The sequence below is a fragment of the Dicentrarchus labrax genome, unplaced genomic scaffold, assembly GCF_905237075.1.
Source record: "Dicentrarchus labrax unplaced genomic scaffold, dlabrax2021, whole genome shotgun sequence".
Taxonomy (NCBI): domain Eukaryota; kingdom Metazoa; phylum Chordata; class Actinopteri; family Moronidae; genus Dicentrarchus; species Dicentrarchus labrax.
In genome coordinates, this window is record NW_026136708.1 from 13,286,356 (window position 1) to 13,300,611 (window position 14,256).

Consider the following 14,256-nt stretch of genomic DNA (forward strand, 5'->3'; position numbering starts at 1 on the left):
ACTGAACAGATTGCAGTTTTGATTGATGTTTGTGTATTCCCATGACGCTGCTGACAGGAAGATCCACAGGAAGGATCTATGAGACAGTGATTTCCTGCAGGGTCATTAGTGGGTCTAATTACTCACAGTATACAGTCTGTGACTTGCACTACCTAAATGTGATGTTTAATTTTGGAAAGACTATCATGTCGACATGTTTAATAAGAAAGGACTGCAGTTATTTTTAAGTTCATAGACAAGAACACCGCTGTAATCTGATTACCATGTTTGATTTTGTTTTTTGCCCCATTTTTTGGATTGTTTTTCTCCTGCCTTTTTACATTATTGTCATTAAAGCTGAAACCATTAATTCATTAATCAATCATTTAAGTCATTTTAGAAGTAACATTCCCTTCTCTCAGCTATTTTTCCTTGTCTTGTGATAGTAAATCAATTAGTTTTGGGTGTTGGACTGTTGGTCAGACAAAACAAGAGAATGTGAATGTGTGAATACTTCATCTTAGACTTAAGGAAGTTGTAGCAGGGATTTCCACTGTTCTGACATTTTCCTGACCAAACCATTAATCAATGAATCATACAAATAATCTGCAGATTAAGTGACATAGTGTACAGTGCTGTAACAAACTTTTTTCAGAAATTGTTTACCCACTATTTTTATTTTGTTTGTTATAATATTATAGCGGACACCACACATTGATTTAACCTGGTACCTTAAGTCCTCTCCTGGCGAACCAGAGATTCGACTGCTACGAACTGTCCAAAAAGTTCTGGCATGTCGCTATCAACCTGCACAGCTCGATGTCACCGTAATGGCCAGACAACTGCAAGAGGCAGAGGTATGTACTTCTGTTTACCACTTTTCTTTTAGTATAACAAATGTATTTTGCACCAACCAAGAGCTTTATTTTGGTGAAATGGACTTCCATTCTAAATGTCAAATCAGTAATGTACAAAAATATTTTTATCTAATGTCTGATCTGTCTACTGTAGGACTACAGGCGCTGCGTTCAGGAGCAAGTGGATACTATGAAAAGCACGAGTTCTGTGAGCATTTGTGAACCAGATGCCTTAAAAAGTGTTGAAGGACAGTGGAGTGCTGCACTGCTGGATGCCTCTGCCACAGTGCAAGTCAAAGCAGCACAGCTGGATCAGGTCAAACAGTATCATAAACAGATGAAGATCATCAGAGCTTTCCTGGAGGTTCTAGCTGTTGAGAAGGACAAAATGAGCTTGTGAGTATTCTTTTGATTTTAAAGTAAGCTAATAATTAATAGTATTTGTTTGTGTACTTTCTACGTGATACACTTATATTCTTATTCTTTTTTTATCAGAAATAATTTGGGAAGCAGTGCCCTTCAAGCTGACAAACTCCATGCCCTACTGCGAACCATGGTGCACAAAAAGAACATGATGGAAGAGCTCCTCCAGTTAAGTAGCCAGTTGTCAGTCCACTTGAGCGCTGCGGAAAGTTCAGGTGCTCTTCTTGCCCAGCTTGGAGATGTCCAGGAGGAATGGAGGCTTTTAGAAGGAAGTATCAAAAGAGCTCTGCAGCACGCCTCAAACTCCACCTCTCAATCCTCCCTTCTAATAAAAGAGGCTGAACAGTTCAAAGCCAAGCTTGAAGCTCTTCAACAATCCAACTTTCAAAGCCATGACAGCAAAAGCTCTTTAGAACTTGTTTGTGTGACCACAGACATAAAACTGTACAACCAACTTTACTTGCACTTACAGTCCCAGTCAGATGCTCTTGTCCATTTCTCTCTGGGTCAGAAAGAGAAGGATGAGATCAAACATAGTCTTCAAGAATTGGGGTCCTTGCTGAATGTTACCAAGAGCAAGCTTGACATTTCCACATCCAGCTGTGGTGGCATTTCTTCAGCTAAGATCAACAAGCAATTACAAGACTTGATCATATGGGCCAAGCAAGCAGAAAACCACATCTCTATTGGGAAAAAGTTAGCCCTTTTCCCAGAGGAGGCTCGTATTCAGATTGTTGAGATGAAGAAATTTAGGACTGATATTTGGTCTAGAAGGTCCAAGATGCGGGTAGAAGTTGAGCAGATGAAAGGTGTAGGCTCTGATATGGAAAAGGAGGAAAGTGACCAAGTATTAAAGACAATAGAAGACTTGTATGAAGCTATTTCTGACAGTTTGGATCATGTTCTTGACAACATGAAGAAAAGTCTGCAGGAGAGGGAGAAGCTGTTATCCCAGCTTGCAAGCATGGATGCCTGGCTAGCAGAAACACTTGCTAAAAGAGACCCCTGCGACCATGTTGAAAATGTTTCAAAAGCTGATAGCAGAAAGCTGGAGAGCGAGCTGAAAATTCACAAGTTAGCCGCAGTGGAGATAGAGAGCCAACTGAAACAGCTGGAAGCAATGGCAGACAGTTACAGGGAAATAACCGTAGGGTTGAGTCCAGGAGAGGGCCGCTACCTTGTCAACAGACTTTCGGGCCTCTGTACAGAATTAGATGGATTGCTAGCTCATGAGAAAGCAACCAGCTGGGAATTAGAGGAGCTGATTCATGAGAGAACCACGTCAGATGAGGAGTTATCAACCATCCAGGCTAGTTTACAGCATATTTCCACTGATCTGCAGCAGCAGAGGTTTCCTTTAACACTGGAAACCCTTTCAACAATTGCACGTTTGAAGCACATGCTAATGGAGCATCAGTGTGAAGTACAAGAGCTTCAGCACTGCCAGGAGGCCAAGCGAAGCTCCCTGCTGTGCACCATTGGGGAACTGCAAGACCAGTGCAAAGCTCTTAGTATTAATGCCTTTGAGCAAGACAAATATCTGCACCTGAAGAGACAAATGGAGGAATCTAGGGACATTGCCAAAGAGCAAATCCAGCATGCCAAAGATAAAACAGTCAGTATGGGTGAGAGGTTCAGACTATGCCAAACACTTTTGGTTGAACTTCCTTTGGTAAAGACTCAGTGTCAAGAGGCAGCGGACCAGTTAGAGGCCATAGCCCAGGAGTTGTACCCATCAGAGCTTAATTCAGAGAGGCAAAGTATTCGCTGCACTGTGGAAACTTTAGTCTCCTGGGAGTATTCTATCACAGATGATATCAAAAACCTAGAGGCCAAGCTTCTGTTGGGTCTGCGTTTTTCCTCTGAGCTCCCTGCCTTAATGGAACTTTTCCAAATAACAAGAGTGGAGCTGGAGGGTGCCGAACCAGTTAAACCAGATGAAAAAGCCATAGATATTGCACTACGAAGGTGCTGGGTAATTTGGAGAAATATGGAGTCTGGAATGAGGGTGTTGGAAGGTCTGGGACGGAAAGAAAAAATTAACCTGAAGAACTACAAGGAACTTTACTCCCTTAAGGATGCAGCCAAGCAAGACTGCCATTTACGAATGGTAAGTTTAAATGTTCTGGGTTAATCTGGCCTACATTTGAGGATTTTAAATTTAACATTTCATACTTTGGTGTGTTGTTTATCTAAACTATGCTTGATCATGTAACATGTATTCAACAGGAGAGTTTATCCCAGGCTAGAGAATCCTTGAAAGATTACCAGTGGGCTGCTCAGGGAGCAATTGGCTTTCTTCATAATGCTGAAGCCACGTTCTTATCAGCTCCTGGAGGGTTTTTGGACTGCACTGAGGAACAGAGACAGACTCAGCAGGCTCTAGAAGCTCTTGAAGAGGGCTTTCAGGCTCATATCTGCCACCTTGGGGAATTGGTGCCCCAACAACCTTGCCTGTCTCGCCCAAAGACTGAGCAGCTCCACATCAGCATCCTCAGTCAGTTGCTGGTGGGAAGAGCCATACTGGAGGCCCAAGCCCAGCTCAGGCTGGAGTCCTTGCAGAGGTACTGACTATTAACTGAAACGCTTCTGCATAACTTTTGTCTTGCATTGTTGTGATTATTTATGTTTTTTATTATTCATAATTTTAATAAAGTAAAAACAACTAAAACACAAATTTCTCATAGGTGTGAAATAAGACAACAAAGCCACAGGAAGTGTCATGAAGACGTACGTCAACGTCTTTCAGGGTTTGAAGCCAATCTTTCAGAATGCGCTGCAGAACAAGTGACGTCACATGACAAATGTGTTGCCCAACAAAAAAGAGCTAAGGTAGGTTTGATGCAAAATTTGTTTGCCGATGATTAGCATGCATTTGTGTACATACGCTGGATCTACTTGAACCTTGCATGTCATAGGTTTTGACAATTTACAATTGTTGGCTAATGGCATGACTCTATGGATGGCAATGTCAGTTGGTTGGTCTGTCAGTCTGTCAGTCCACCACTTTGGCCCAGGATAAAATATCGACGACTATTTGATTGATTTCCATCCCCACATTTTTTTTCATTTTCATGATGATGAATACTAATGCTTTTGGTGATCCCCTGACTTTTGACCTCCAGTGCCACAATAACATTTGTGGTTTTGAGTGAAATGTCTCTATTGGATGGATTTTTTCAATGAGATTTGGTACAGACATTCAAGTCCCCCTCAGGGTGGATGGGGTTTGATGATTACTAGACTTTTCATTTGGTATCATCAAGTCAAAATATTTAATACAGTACTTTTTATGACTAAATACCAAACTAATCACATTTTCTCAGCTGTTTTGTGCTAATTAGTAAATAGCGAATGTTGTAACCTGCCAAACATTAGCATGTTAACATTGTTATTGTGAATATATTAGCATTTTGACATCAGCGTTTAGAAGCTTCACAAAGCCACTAAATGGTTGTAGACTTTGTTTTGTTCTCACCGGTTTAGAGTACCACGCTTACCTGTAGTATTGTCGAGAATGCACTGGAGATATGGATGAAGATTATGGTACGTGTGGAGGGAATGCTGTCTGATTAAAACTTTAATTTGAACTTTATTACTATTTTCTCTTCATAAAGCTTCTAATGGAAGATCTTCGCAGCCTCGCTGGTAAGATAGAAGAACTGAGAGCTGGATGCCCGATGCAGGGCTGTGGGGTTGGAAAGGATGGCGAGCTAGGTGCCCTCTGGAGGCGCTGGGTATCATTACGACGTGGTGTCGGCCTCCTGATGGCACACACAGAACAGAGAGGAGAAGAATGGAAGGACATAACTACAAGTGTGAGTTTTACCAACATAAAATCCTTTTACAGCTTTTGTGTCTAAACATGTACACCTAAATATGTACACCTAATGGGTGCAGGCCTCAGAGTTCCCACTTTTTCTTAGGAAAGGTTCACTGTGTCAAGTGACTTTTATTTCTTTTCTGAGACAAAATTGGGTTATTGTAACATAATATACAGGACAAAGATAAGTTATATATAGATACAATGAATATTAAATTCCATTCTCTTCAGATGGAGCAGTGTTGCAGCTTTTTGGCCAGTCTTCAGGCTGATGTCCCCGACCGCTCCACTGTGAGCTTCGCTCAAGAACCCCAGGATCTTCTGGCTCACGCTGAGATACACCAGGCTGGACTGGAACAGGAGCAGCAGGCCTTAGCTTCCCTGGAGCATCGACTAGAGCATGCACTGAACTTATCTAGTTGCCAGGATCCCATCAGCCCTGGACCTGTTGGCAAAACACTCGTGAAGATCCAGGAGAATGTCAGGAGGTGAGATTTGTTTAATATACATGTGGAAAGTCATTACTCATTAATGTCAGAGATGCTGAGAGGATACTGTTCTCCACAGCTTGCAAGAGAGAAACCTGCTCGTGGTAGCTGCAGCCCAGGCAGAAGAGAAAAAGAGAAGGCAATTCCAAGAGGAGATAGGAGAGGTGGAGCAACACATGTTTTCCATTCTTACCTCACTGGAAGCCTGTTCCGATCCATCCATCCAACAGGTCAGGTTCCTTTATATGCTCTATAGTGCAAGCTTGAAAATTGGAGGTGTAGATGTGTAAGAATGCAGTTGAAGTGAAATTTCAAAAGCAAAAAATTTACACATGACATTTTATACTTAAGCAAAATAATGATATAGACAAAAAGAGTGTTTTTTTAATCGTTTTACTTGTATATGTTTGGTTATTTATCAGTGATGAAATTGTGAAGTTATAATAAGGTATAATTTTATGTTATGTTTAAGTTTCTTTTCACATCAAGATCTGTTAAGAAGCCCTTGAAAGTGCCAGAAAGAAATATAAATTGTGTTCACAGGCCTGTTGCAGCTATATGTGGTCTATGTAGCATGTAGATGTATAATTAGATTACAGACCCTAAGTGATCTTTTCAAGTCAATGTTGGTTTTAACAGTCATTAGCCAGTCATCAGTCTCTTTAAAGGTTGACCATACTAAAGTTGTGAGGGGCTTCTGTAAGTTTACCTTTAGCCTTTAATTGGAAAATAACTTAAACTCAAAATTGAGAGCTCAACTTTTGACCCTGTCTTTAAGTCTTTCATATTTATTGTGCATTTCCACACTGACAGGAGCACAGAAACAATTTGTCCTCCCAGAAGGCCAAACTTAAGCGTATCATGGACGGTGTGCAGAGCCAGTATGCTGAAATACCAGCTGATATCAGCAGAAGATTACAAGAAGTTCGACTGTCTCTACAAAGAGAGGAGGAGAAGGTAACTGAATGTCACATGAATTATCTCCCACTAAAACCTCTTATATTTTTCTAATTGTGTGCATGTCTATGGTCATTCTGCAGCTCATGGAGAACCCAGTACGGAAGCTGGATAGTCAAGTGGTGGAGTTGGCTACTGGGCTGGAGAAAGTGAAAGTGTTACTGGAACAGAGGAGTCCAACAGTCAATGAAGCACAAAATGTACTCAAGGTGTGTGTTGGTTTATGTTTGCGTGTGTGTCTGTGTGTGAATATTAGCTAAACTTGTAAACTTTTTTAAAACATAATTTATTTTTCTTTTAAATTACTCTTTAGAAATTGATAACAAATACCACCTTTTTTAAAATTACTCTTGAATGTCACATTTGATTTGAACAGTTAGCATAACTGAGTTTGAGGTAAACGCCTGTACTTGCTATGTTTGCATTTGTGCAAATGTATGTAGACATAAAAAATCATGGTGACTAACTGACCAGAAAGTGTAGTAAGCTAGCCAAAAATTATTACATTATCACCTCAAAGCACAACATACTTAACATTGTTTGTTCTCCAGCGTGTGTGGGATGAGCTGGATGCATGGCACAGTCGCTTGATGCTCCTGGAGAATGAAGTTCAGGATCTTGCGGAGGATCATCCAGATCAAGCCCACCTACTCATGGACCAACTTACACAACCGCTGCAGCTCTACCAAAACGCAGCGCAGATGGCCGAGCAACGCACCGCCTTCCTCAGCAAGGTTGGGCATGTTTACACTGTACTGTATTGCACCATGTCTATAGAACTTCTGAAGCCACCTTCTGCTTCCTTATATTTTCTATACTCCTTTGTCAGATCCCTGCCTGTCTTCAGGAGTTTGATGACATTGTGTACGGCGCCACCTGTTGGTTAGACGAGGCCCAGTCATGGCTCACTGCTCCCTGCTCGTTCACAACAGCCAGAAGCCTCCAGAATCATGCAAACTCCCTGCAGGTCAGAAATACCAAATAACACAGAAAACCTTTGAAGCTTCTGAAAATCCATGACAACTAATATCAAATTATATATTAGGTTTATTCATTAAAGGAATAGTTCAGGTTTTTTGCAGTGGGGTTGTTTGAGGTACATGTCCAGCTAAGCTTCCATTACACACACATATGTATAATGTATATTTTATACAGTATATCTGGTTTAGTCCGGTGACTTTGCAGAGAGCATAAATGGATAAAACGGCTTCAGTTTCCCATCGGAAAGGGCTGACTCACGGCAAGGTATAAAATAAATATAGCATACACTTATCCTCATATACATTTTTTTCTAAAATATTCTAAACTAGAATAGCTTTTGTGCTGGGACTCTTCTCTGCTTTAGGTAATACACTGACTATGAATAAGTACCTCATACAACCCCACTTCAAAAAACTTGATCTATGCCTTTAATTTCATTCATGTATGTATTTAACACCTACATTATAATATTGTTTTCATTCATCAATTCTATTTCCCACTGCACATGCCAGGCTAAAGACTAACCAGTCTAATAGACTTAGTACTGACCGCAAGTATTTTCACATATTTCATGGTATGGATGCATTTTATTTTAAATCCTGAACTACAGTTGGTCCTGGATGACTCTGAGAGGATCAGACATGCCCTGCAAGACTTCAGGCCAGTCCTGGATGAGATCTCTGCTGTGTGTGATATGAGCACACAGAAGGAGAAGCTGGACCAGAATGACCAACAAGTCCACAAAATGCAACTCAAGATCCTAGAGCCACTGGATCAGCTCCTGCAGGCTGTCCCGGTAAGACTTTTAAAAAGAGGAATTCCACAAATTTTAGATTGTCAGGTTGTTAGTGACCCCAAATGGCAGTGGGAGGAAACTGCAGGGTTTCCCCCCCCCCTACATTTTGGTTCCTCCCACGTCCTTTGTGCAGAGAAGACTTTCTTTCAGTGAGCAGATGTAACAACTGACTTCTATTTTGGCAGATTAACTGAATCTGTGGAATCTTTCAGTGGATGTGATGTTGTTCTTCTTTGTGTTTGAAATTTAAGACTGATGAAACAGACCATTAGTGAGGACAGGAAACATGAAAGAGAACAGAACTGAACCAGGGATATTGTGGCCCACTTTGATACATGTTTCCATCATATAAAACTAAAAGAAATGCTGTCAGTAGCATCTTGAAAGTGCAATGCTGTCGATCAACAAGACATTTGTATGGGCAGTTATATTCTTGGACGTGTAGCATGTGAAATACTCCTGACTATAAAAGTCATATCACTGAAAAAGTTGCTGGAAATCTTCATGTCAGGTGGTGGAGGCAATAGAAGTGGAGCTGAAGACGATGGAGAAGAATGTCCCGAAGATCAGAGCGATTTTATCCTCCTTGGACAACTCTAACATCACTCTAACGGAGCATCTTCAAAACCGACAGGTGATGATATGTCTAATTTTATTTACGAATTTCATGCAAATAGAACATTGGCACACATAGAACATGCAAACAGCAGTGTAATAGTACAAATGTGAAACACTTCAGGCTTAAAAGGATTTTAAAAACAAGGTTTGAAAGAATTCTCTGAAGGAACCATCTTGTCTGTATGGCAGGTAGGTTGTGCGTTTAGATGTTTCTCACTGAAGAAGGAAGGATAAAGTTCTTCCTTAAGCATAATATGACATCTCACAACTTTTCTCTCTGTCTACTAAAATAAATCAGTGATTTAACAGTGTTCAGTTCACATTCATTTTAACTAATTAAAAATGAATCCTATTCATCCTGTCAAAACAAAGCTTAAAGCTTGACCATGTTAGTAACCATTTTTACTTCTATCTATCTTTGACCATCTGTTATCTCTCTAAGTTAGCATATTCAGGTGCATGTAAAATCTTTTTCACAGTGACTATTTACCACATGCAAAATAAAAAAGTTCTTGTTAGCAGCAAATGCACCCTAACTTTCAAATGTTTTTTAGGTGTCAGTCGCCGGTATAAAATTATTGGTTGTGTTTTTTATCCTTCCAAATGTATGTTTTTGGCTGTGCTAGATTTCTTCTACAAAGTAGGCATGCTACCATAACTGAAGCACAGATGTACCATAACACTTTCTAATACCTTTCCTTCAACGACAACATGACTGAATATCGTTATACACTGAAGGTTTTATATGACAGCCAACAAAGTAAGTTATTCATAAGACAAAAAAGTTAAAGTTACTGTTTAATCAGTTCATCTGTTTCAACCTGAAGGTGATCTTGGCCAACGTGCAGTCGATGCGGAGGACATTGGAGGAGATGGAGAGATGCAAAGAAGAGCTTCACCTCCCTCAGGGAGCACAGGAGGGCCTGCTGGTCGTCTCCAGAGCCAGACTGCTCCTGCAGCCACTCGAAGAGCTGGAGCAACTCACCCAGCAACAAACCACCCTGCTGGAGGTACAGCATGAAGTCTGAATACCAGTGCAAATAGAAAAACAGATTTTTGTTATTTTAGAAGAGTAGGGAGGTTCAACAAAATGAATTTTATAAATGCTTACAGTTCTTTTTCTGGTATGACTTCACATTGAACTGAATTGAAGAAAGCAACCAAGCAACAGGGTAGCAATGATAGTAACAGGGAACTAAAGCCAAAGTATGTGTCTTTATATAATTTTTTTTTTTTTTTTTTACAATGCACACTCAAGATTGTTCTGTATCTTTTATTAGTGCAGCCATTGTGCTGACCTTCTCCACCTTTGGTAGCACAAACATATGCACAATATTCTGTAGTAAAACCTTGAATATGTTTTTCATCAACTTTTGTAAACTTTTTTTCACATCTGCTTTTCCGTTTCTGTCTATTTCTCTTGTCTCTTTGACTAACCTAGAACAAGATTAGGGAGGAGGATCCTGGCATCACCACAGTAGACAGATCACCACAAAGTCACTCAGTCCAGGTAATAATCACAATAATGATAAGGTAAAATTCATCATCAGCTAAATAAGTAACACTAGTGTGATTGTACGTGTTTGAATGATCTTTTAATCTTATACCAATTAATCTTGTCTTCTTTAATCATTTTATGCTGACAATTTGTCCACCACTGTTTTGGGATATAAACGTGACAGTCACCAAGTCCAGGATTTCCACTGGTTTCCAAATTTTGAAAGGTGTATTTTAAAAAAGGGAATTAAAGTAAAAATGCTGAACTCTTAAAGAGAGTCAACCTTGGTGACTATAATTTATTTCCACTGCTATCTGGAATTGGTTGAACCTGCCTGGTACAGTCCTTTTCCAAGAAAACATCACCCTAAAACATGCAGTGTCCATTCTAATGGGCTGTGAGGAAGGCTCAAGCATATTGTTGTTGTTTTTTGGGGGAATTATTCTATTATTGCCCTACTGTAGGGCAGACTGGCAAACTGCATATTATAAGCTTTGCATGCAGAGATCAGATTAGATCAGTAAGCTTTTGGATGTCTGTGGTATCACCTTCTGATTACTTTAAGACTGCACACATAAATTAAAATAAACTGTTTCCGGTGTAAGAATGTATTTATTATGAATATCCCCAAAAAATTAACAATCCTTTCAAGCAAATACGTGTTTACTAAATTAACATGAAATCCTCCATGACTACTTAGTCAAGCTTTTTTCTAGTCTCTGTATAGTTTTTAAAGAGTGAAATTATTTAATAAAAAGTACTTCAAGTCACATTTGTCAGGTTCCACATAAAAGATGACAGATGGTAATTTCTCCTCACTGATTTTGCTTAAACATTACACAAAGGAAAAGTTGTATTTAAGATAATTTAGGAACGAGGAGTCAATAGAAAGATTTGCTTTTCCGTATTCCTTTTTAAATTACACTTTTGATCATATCATTCACCCTTATCACTAAAAGCAGGAGGCTTTTCAGGTGTCTAATTCAGAGGAAGAGGAGGATGAGGAATATGAGAGTTGTGACTCGTCGTCCTCTGACACACTAACATGCAGTATTCCAGAGGTAAATCTGAAAAATAATTACAGCTCGAGGAGAGCATGCTTCTGGGTACCTCCTTTTTACTTTGGGTTTCATTCCAAAATGTCACATTAAATAGTGTTAAAAACTATTCAGTCATTAAAACTTTATTATTGAAAATGTAATGTATGTAAATCCTCAATACATTTAGCACATGGCAAAGAATTTGGAAATTACACATACTGATTCTCTGAGATTTGGAGTGAAACTCAACATTTCTTGGGCTCTTCTCATACTTTTCCTCCTTTTTTATCTATTTTTTTGATTCAACTAATAATTTTCAACATTAATATTGGCACTTTTTTCTGTGTTGTGGAAGATTTTCGCAGATTCTTGCATGTTTGTATGAAGCTGTGTCAGACAGGCTGTGCTATTACCTGATGAATCTACTCTGGCACTGTCAGAAGCAGCTGCTTGAAATATGTTGCTTCTCAGAAACCTGTCCTTTCTCTCTCACACTCACACACACACACACACACACACACACACACACACACACACACACACACACACACACACACACACACAATGAGAATGCCGTGTGTGTGCGAGAGTGCATGGATTCAATTTGCATTTGTGTATTTATACGATTCATGTGTTAGGACCCAGAAGAGACACTCAACGTATCAGATGTGCAGAGTGAGGATATTGCTGACATTAAGCCACTATCAGAATTTAAGGTAAATTATATTCTTAATTTCAGAGTTTGGACTTGTTTAATGAGCACTTTGGACATTTAGCACATTTGTTTTGAATCTTTAACTATTCAGATAAATTAATATGGCAGTAAAATTGTGAGTTTTTTTTTAATTCAAAGAAGTGTCTGTCCTGGTCTTTATTCACTGACTCCTACAAAGATGAATAATTTTCAGTAAAATCTTAATTGTCTTCCAGGCTGTTCAGAGTTTGGCTGGTCAGTTTCCCTCTAAAGTGGAGATGAGCTCAAAAGGTGTGGAAACTGAACTTTTATCTGTGAAGCCTGGGTTTGACACTAAAGGATCAGAAATTGTTGAAACTGTATTAATAACATTGGATTCCGATGTTGGAAAAGCATTTAGTCCTGAAACTGCGACGTCTCAGTCACCTCTTGCTGCAGCTGAAGACGAGCTCGCTGCTGCTGCTGCTGCTGCTACACTGGACCGACATAGGTCACCTAAACATGAAAGCCTTGTCACTTCCCCTCATACTAAGTCCCTTCAGGCAGCAGCTGCAGTGGAAGACACAAGACTGATTCCTACAAGACCTATAACTCCGTTCACTGCCACAAGAGCATCAGATAAGTTTATAGAGGGAGACAAAGATCTGTCTTTGTCCACAGCTCCACCTCAAGATGTGGTAAGTATCTGAGAAAGAAAAGAAATATCTTTTTTTTTTTTTTAAGTTGAACAAATTAAATTAAAACCTTGAACATGAATTATGTACAATGTGATGTTTCTCATGTTACTTTTAAATTTGACATAATAGAAACAACAATACAATACAATAATGTCGCAAATCATTTTTTGGTTTTCCTTTTGTTTCTCTTCAATGTCCGGGTTCATCTTAAGTTGTTAAAGGAGCAAAGGGAAGTCAGCACCAGTCAGAGCACTTTAGTGGACGAATCCCAACAAGCCCAGGAGTTGTCTGAGGTGCCGATCAGGTAAAACAGTGCCAGTCATAGGAACTGGTGACTAACTCACATGCATGTAGCGTACCATAGACTGAGGCTTATTGTGTCTTTGGTCCCTAGCTTGGCTACACACAAAGAAGATGACGAGGAGCAGCTAAGGTGGAGTCAACTTTATACCCAGATCTCACAAAAACTGACGACTTTGAAAAAAGTTAAGGAGGAGCATCAAACCCTGATCAACTCAGAAGATGAAGGGACCCATGAAAAGGTAAGAAAATACCTAAAAAATAGTTGCATTTTTTCTGACTTTAGGATGATGTAGAAAAAAGTTGAGCATTGGATGAGACATGATGAGCGGTGAGTTGTGACCACAATAGAGAGAAGCAAATTCATTTCTAAGATGGATGCTAGACTATCAACTCCACCATCTGTTTCTAGGGCAACGGTAGGCAAAACCTTTGGTAAGCAGGTAACCTTGAACATTTTTTTAAAATGTATTTGTTGGAACATTTATGTAAGTGATAAAGCAATCACTGAAATATTTTGATGCACGTGGAGGAAAATTATGGTCCTTTATGTCAGTAAAATTACAAGGGAAGATGTGAGTTTGTGCAAGTTGAACTCTGTCCGATTATTCCTTGTTCCTTCACTCACTGTGAAACTTAAACTACTAGTTTCTGGTTTTGTTTAGGTTCCAGAAAGGGAGCTGATATCCACCGGATCTGCTTCTGCTGTTATTCAGCAGACACATGAGTCCATCGCCATGCTGAGACAAATAGTACGTACAATAGTGACACAGGTTAAATCTTTGCATAGTTTACATACAGTATGTGTTCTTAATCTAAAGGACTTGTTGGTTGACGCACAGATTATTTACTATTTTACATAATACACTGTGTTTTTGATAAACTGTCCCACATATGATCAGCCAACATGGATCTCTGTAGCTTAAAAAGGTATTCTAAATAAATGCTTTGATGGTAGTCTCGCTCACAGCAAACGTCTAAAACTAAATGGTTATATTGCTTATAGTTGCCCAAAACTTGCAAGTTGCAAGCTAGAAACCATATTTAGAAGATCTGATTTGTTTAATCATATTTATCAAATATTTCAGTTTTTCATCTATCATTTAAGTAGCAAAGTGGAGGAAC

General features: G+C 39.4%; 1 protein-coding gene across 1 annotated transcript in view; it reads left to right on the top strand.

Annotated features, from left to right (window-relative positions):
* The window catches only part of LOC127368829 (nesprin-2), an 84,727-nt gene that overhangs the window by 34,569 nt on the left and 35,902 nt on the right, over positions 1 to 14,256 (top strand). The window contains 22 exon segments of the mRNA XM_051410018.1: positions 681 to 836; positions 991 to 1,232; positions 1,332 to 3,369; positions 3,489 to 3,823; positions 3,947 to 4,091; positions 4,877 to 5,077; positions 5,314 to 5,570; positions 5,650 to 5,800; positions 6,384 to 6,527; positions 6,611 to 6,736; positions 7,079 to 7,261; positions 7,357 to 7,494; positions 8,119 to 8,304; positions 8,816 to 8,938; positions 9,750 to 9,932; positions 10,364 to 10,432; positions 11,380 to 11,481; positions 12,099 to 12,176; positions 12,391 to 12,831; positions 13,044 to 13,135; positions 13,226 to 13,373; positions 13,797 to 13,883. Coding sequence (XP_051265978.1) covers positions 681 to 836; positions 991 to 1,232; positions 1,332 to 3,369; positions 3,489 to 3,823; positions 3,947 to 4,091; positions 4,877 to 5,077; positions 5,314 to 5,570; positions 5,650 to 5,800; positions 6,384 to 6,527; positions 6,611 to 6,736; positions 7,079 to 7,261; positions 7,357 to 7,494; positions 8,119 to 8,304; positions 8,816 to 8,938; positions 9,750 to 9,932; positions 10,364 to 10,432; positions 11,380 to 11,481; positions 12,099 to 12,176; positions 12,391 to 12,831; positions 13,044 to 13,135; positions 13,226 to 13,373; positions 13,797 to 13,883 — 5,625 coding nt within the window.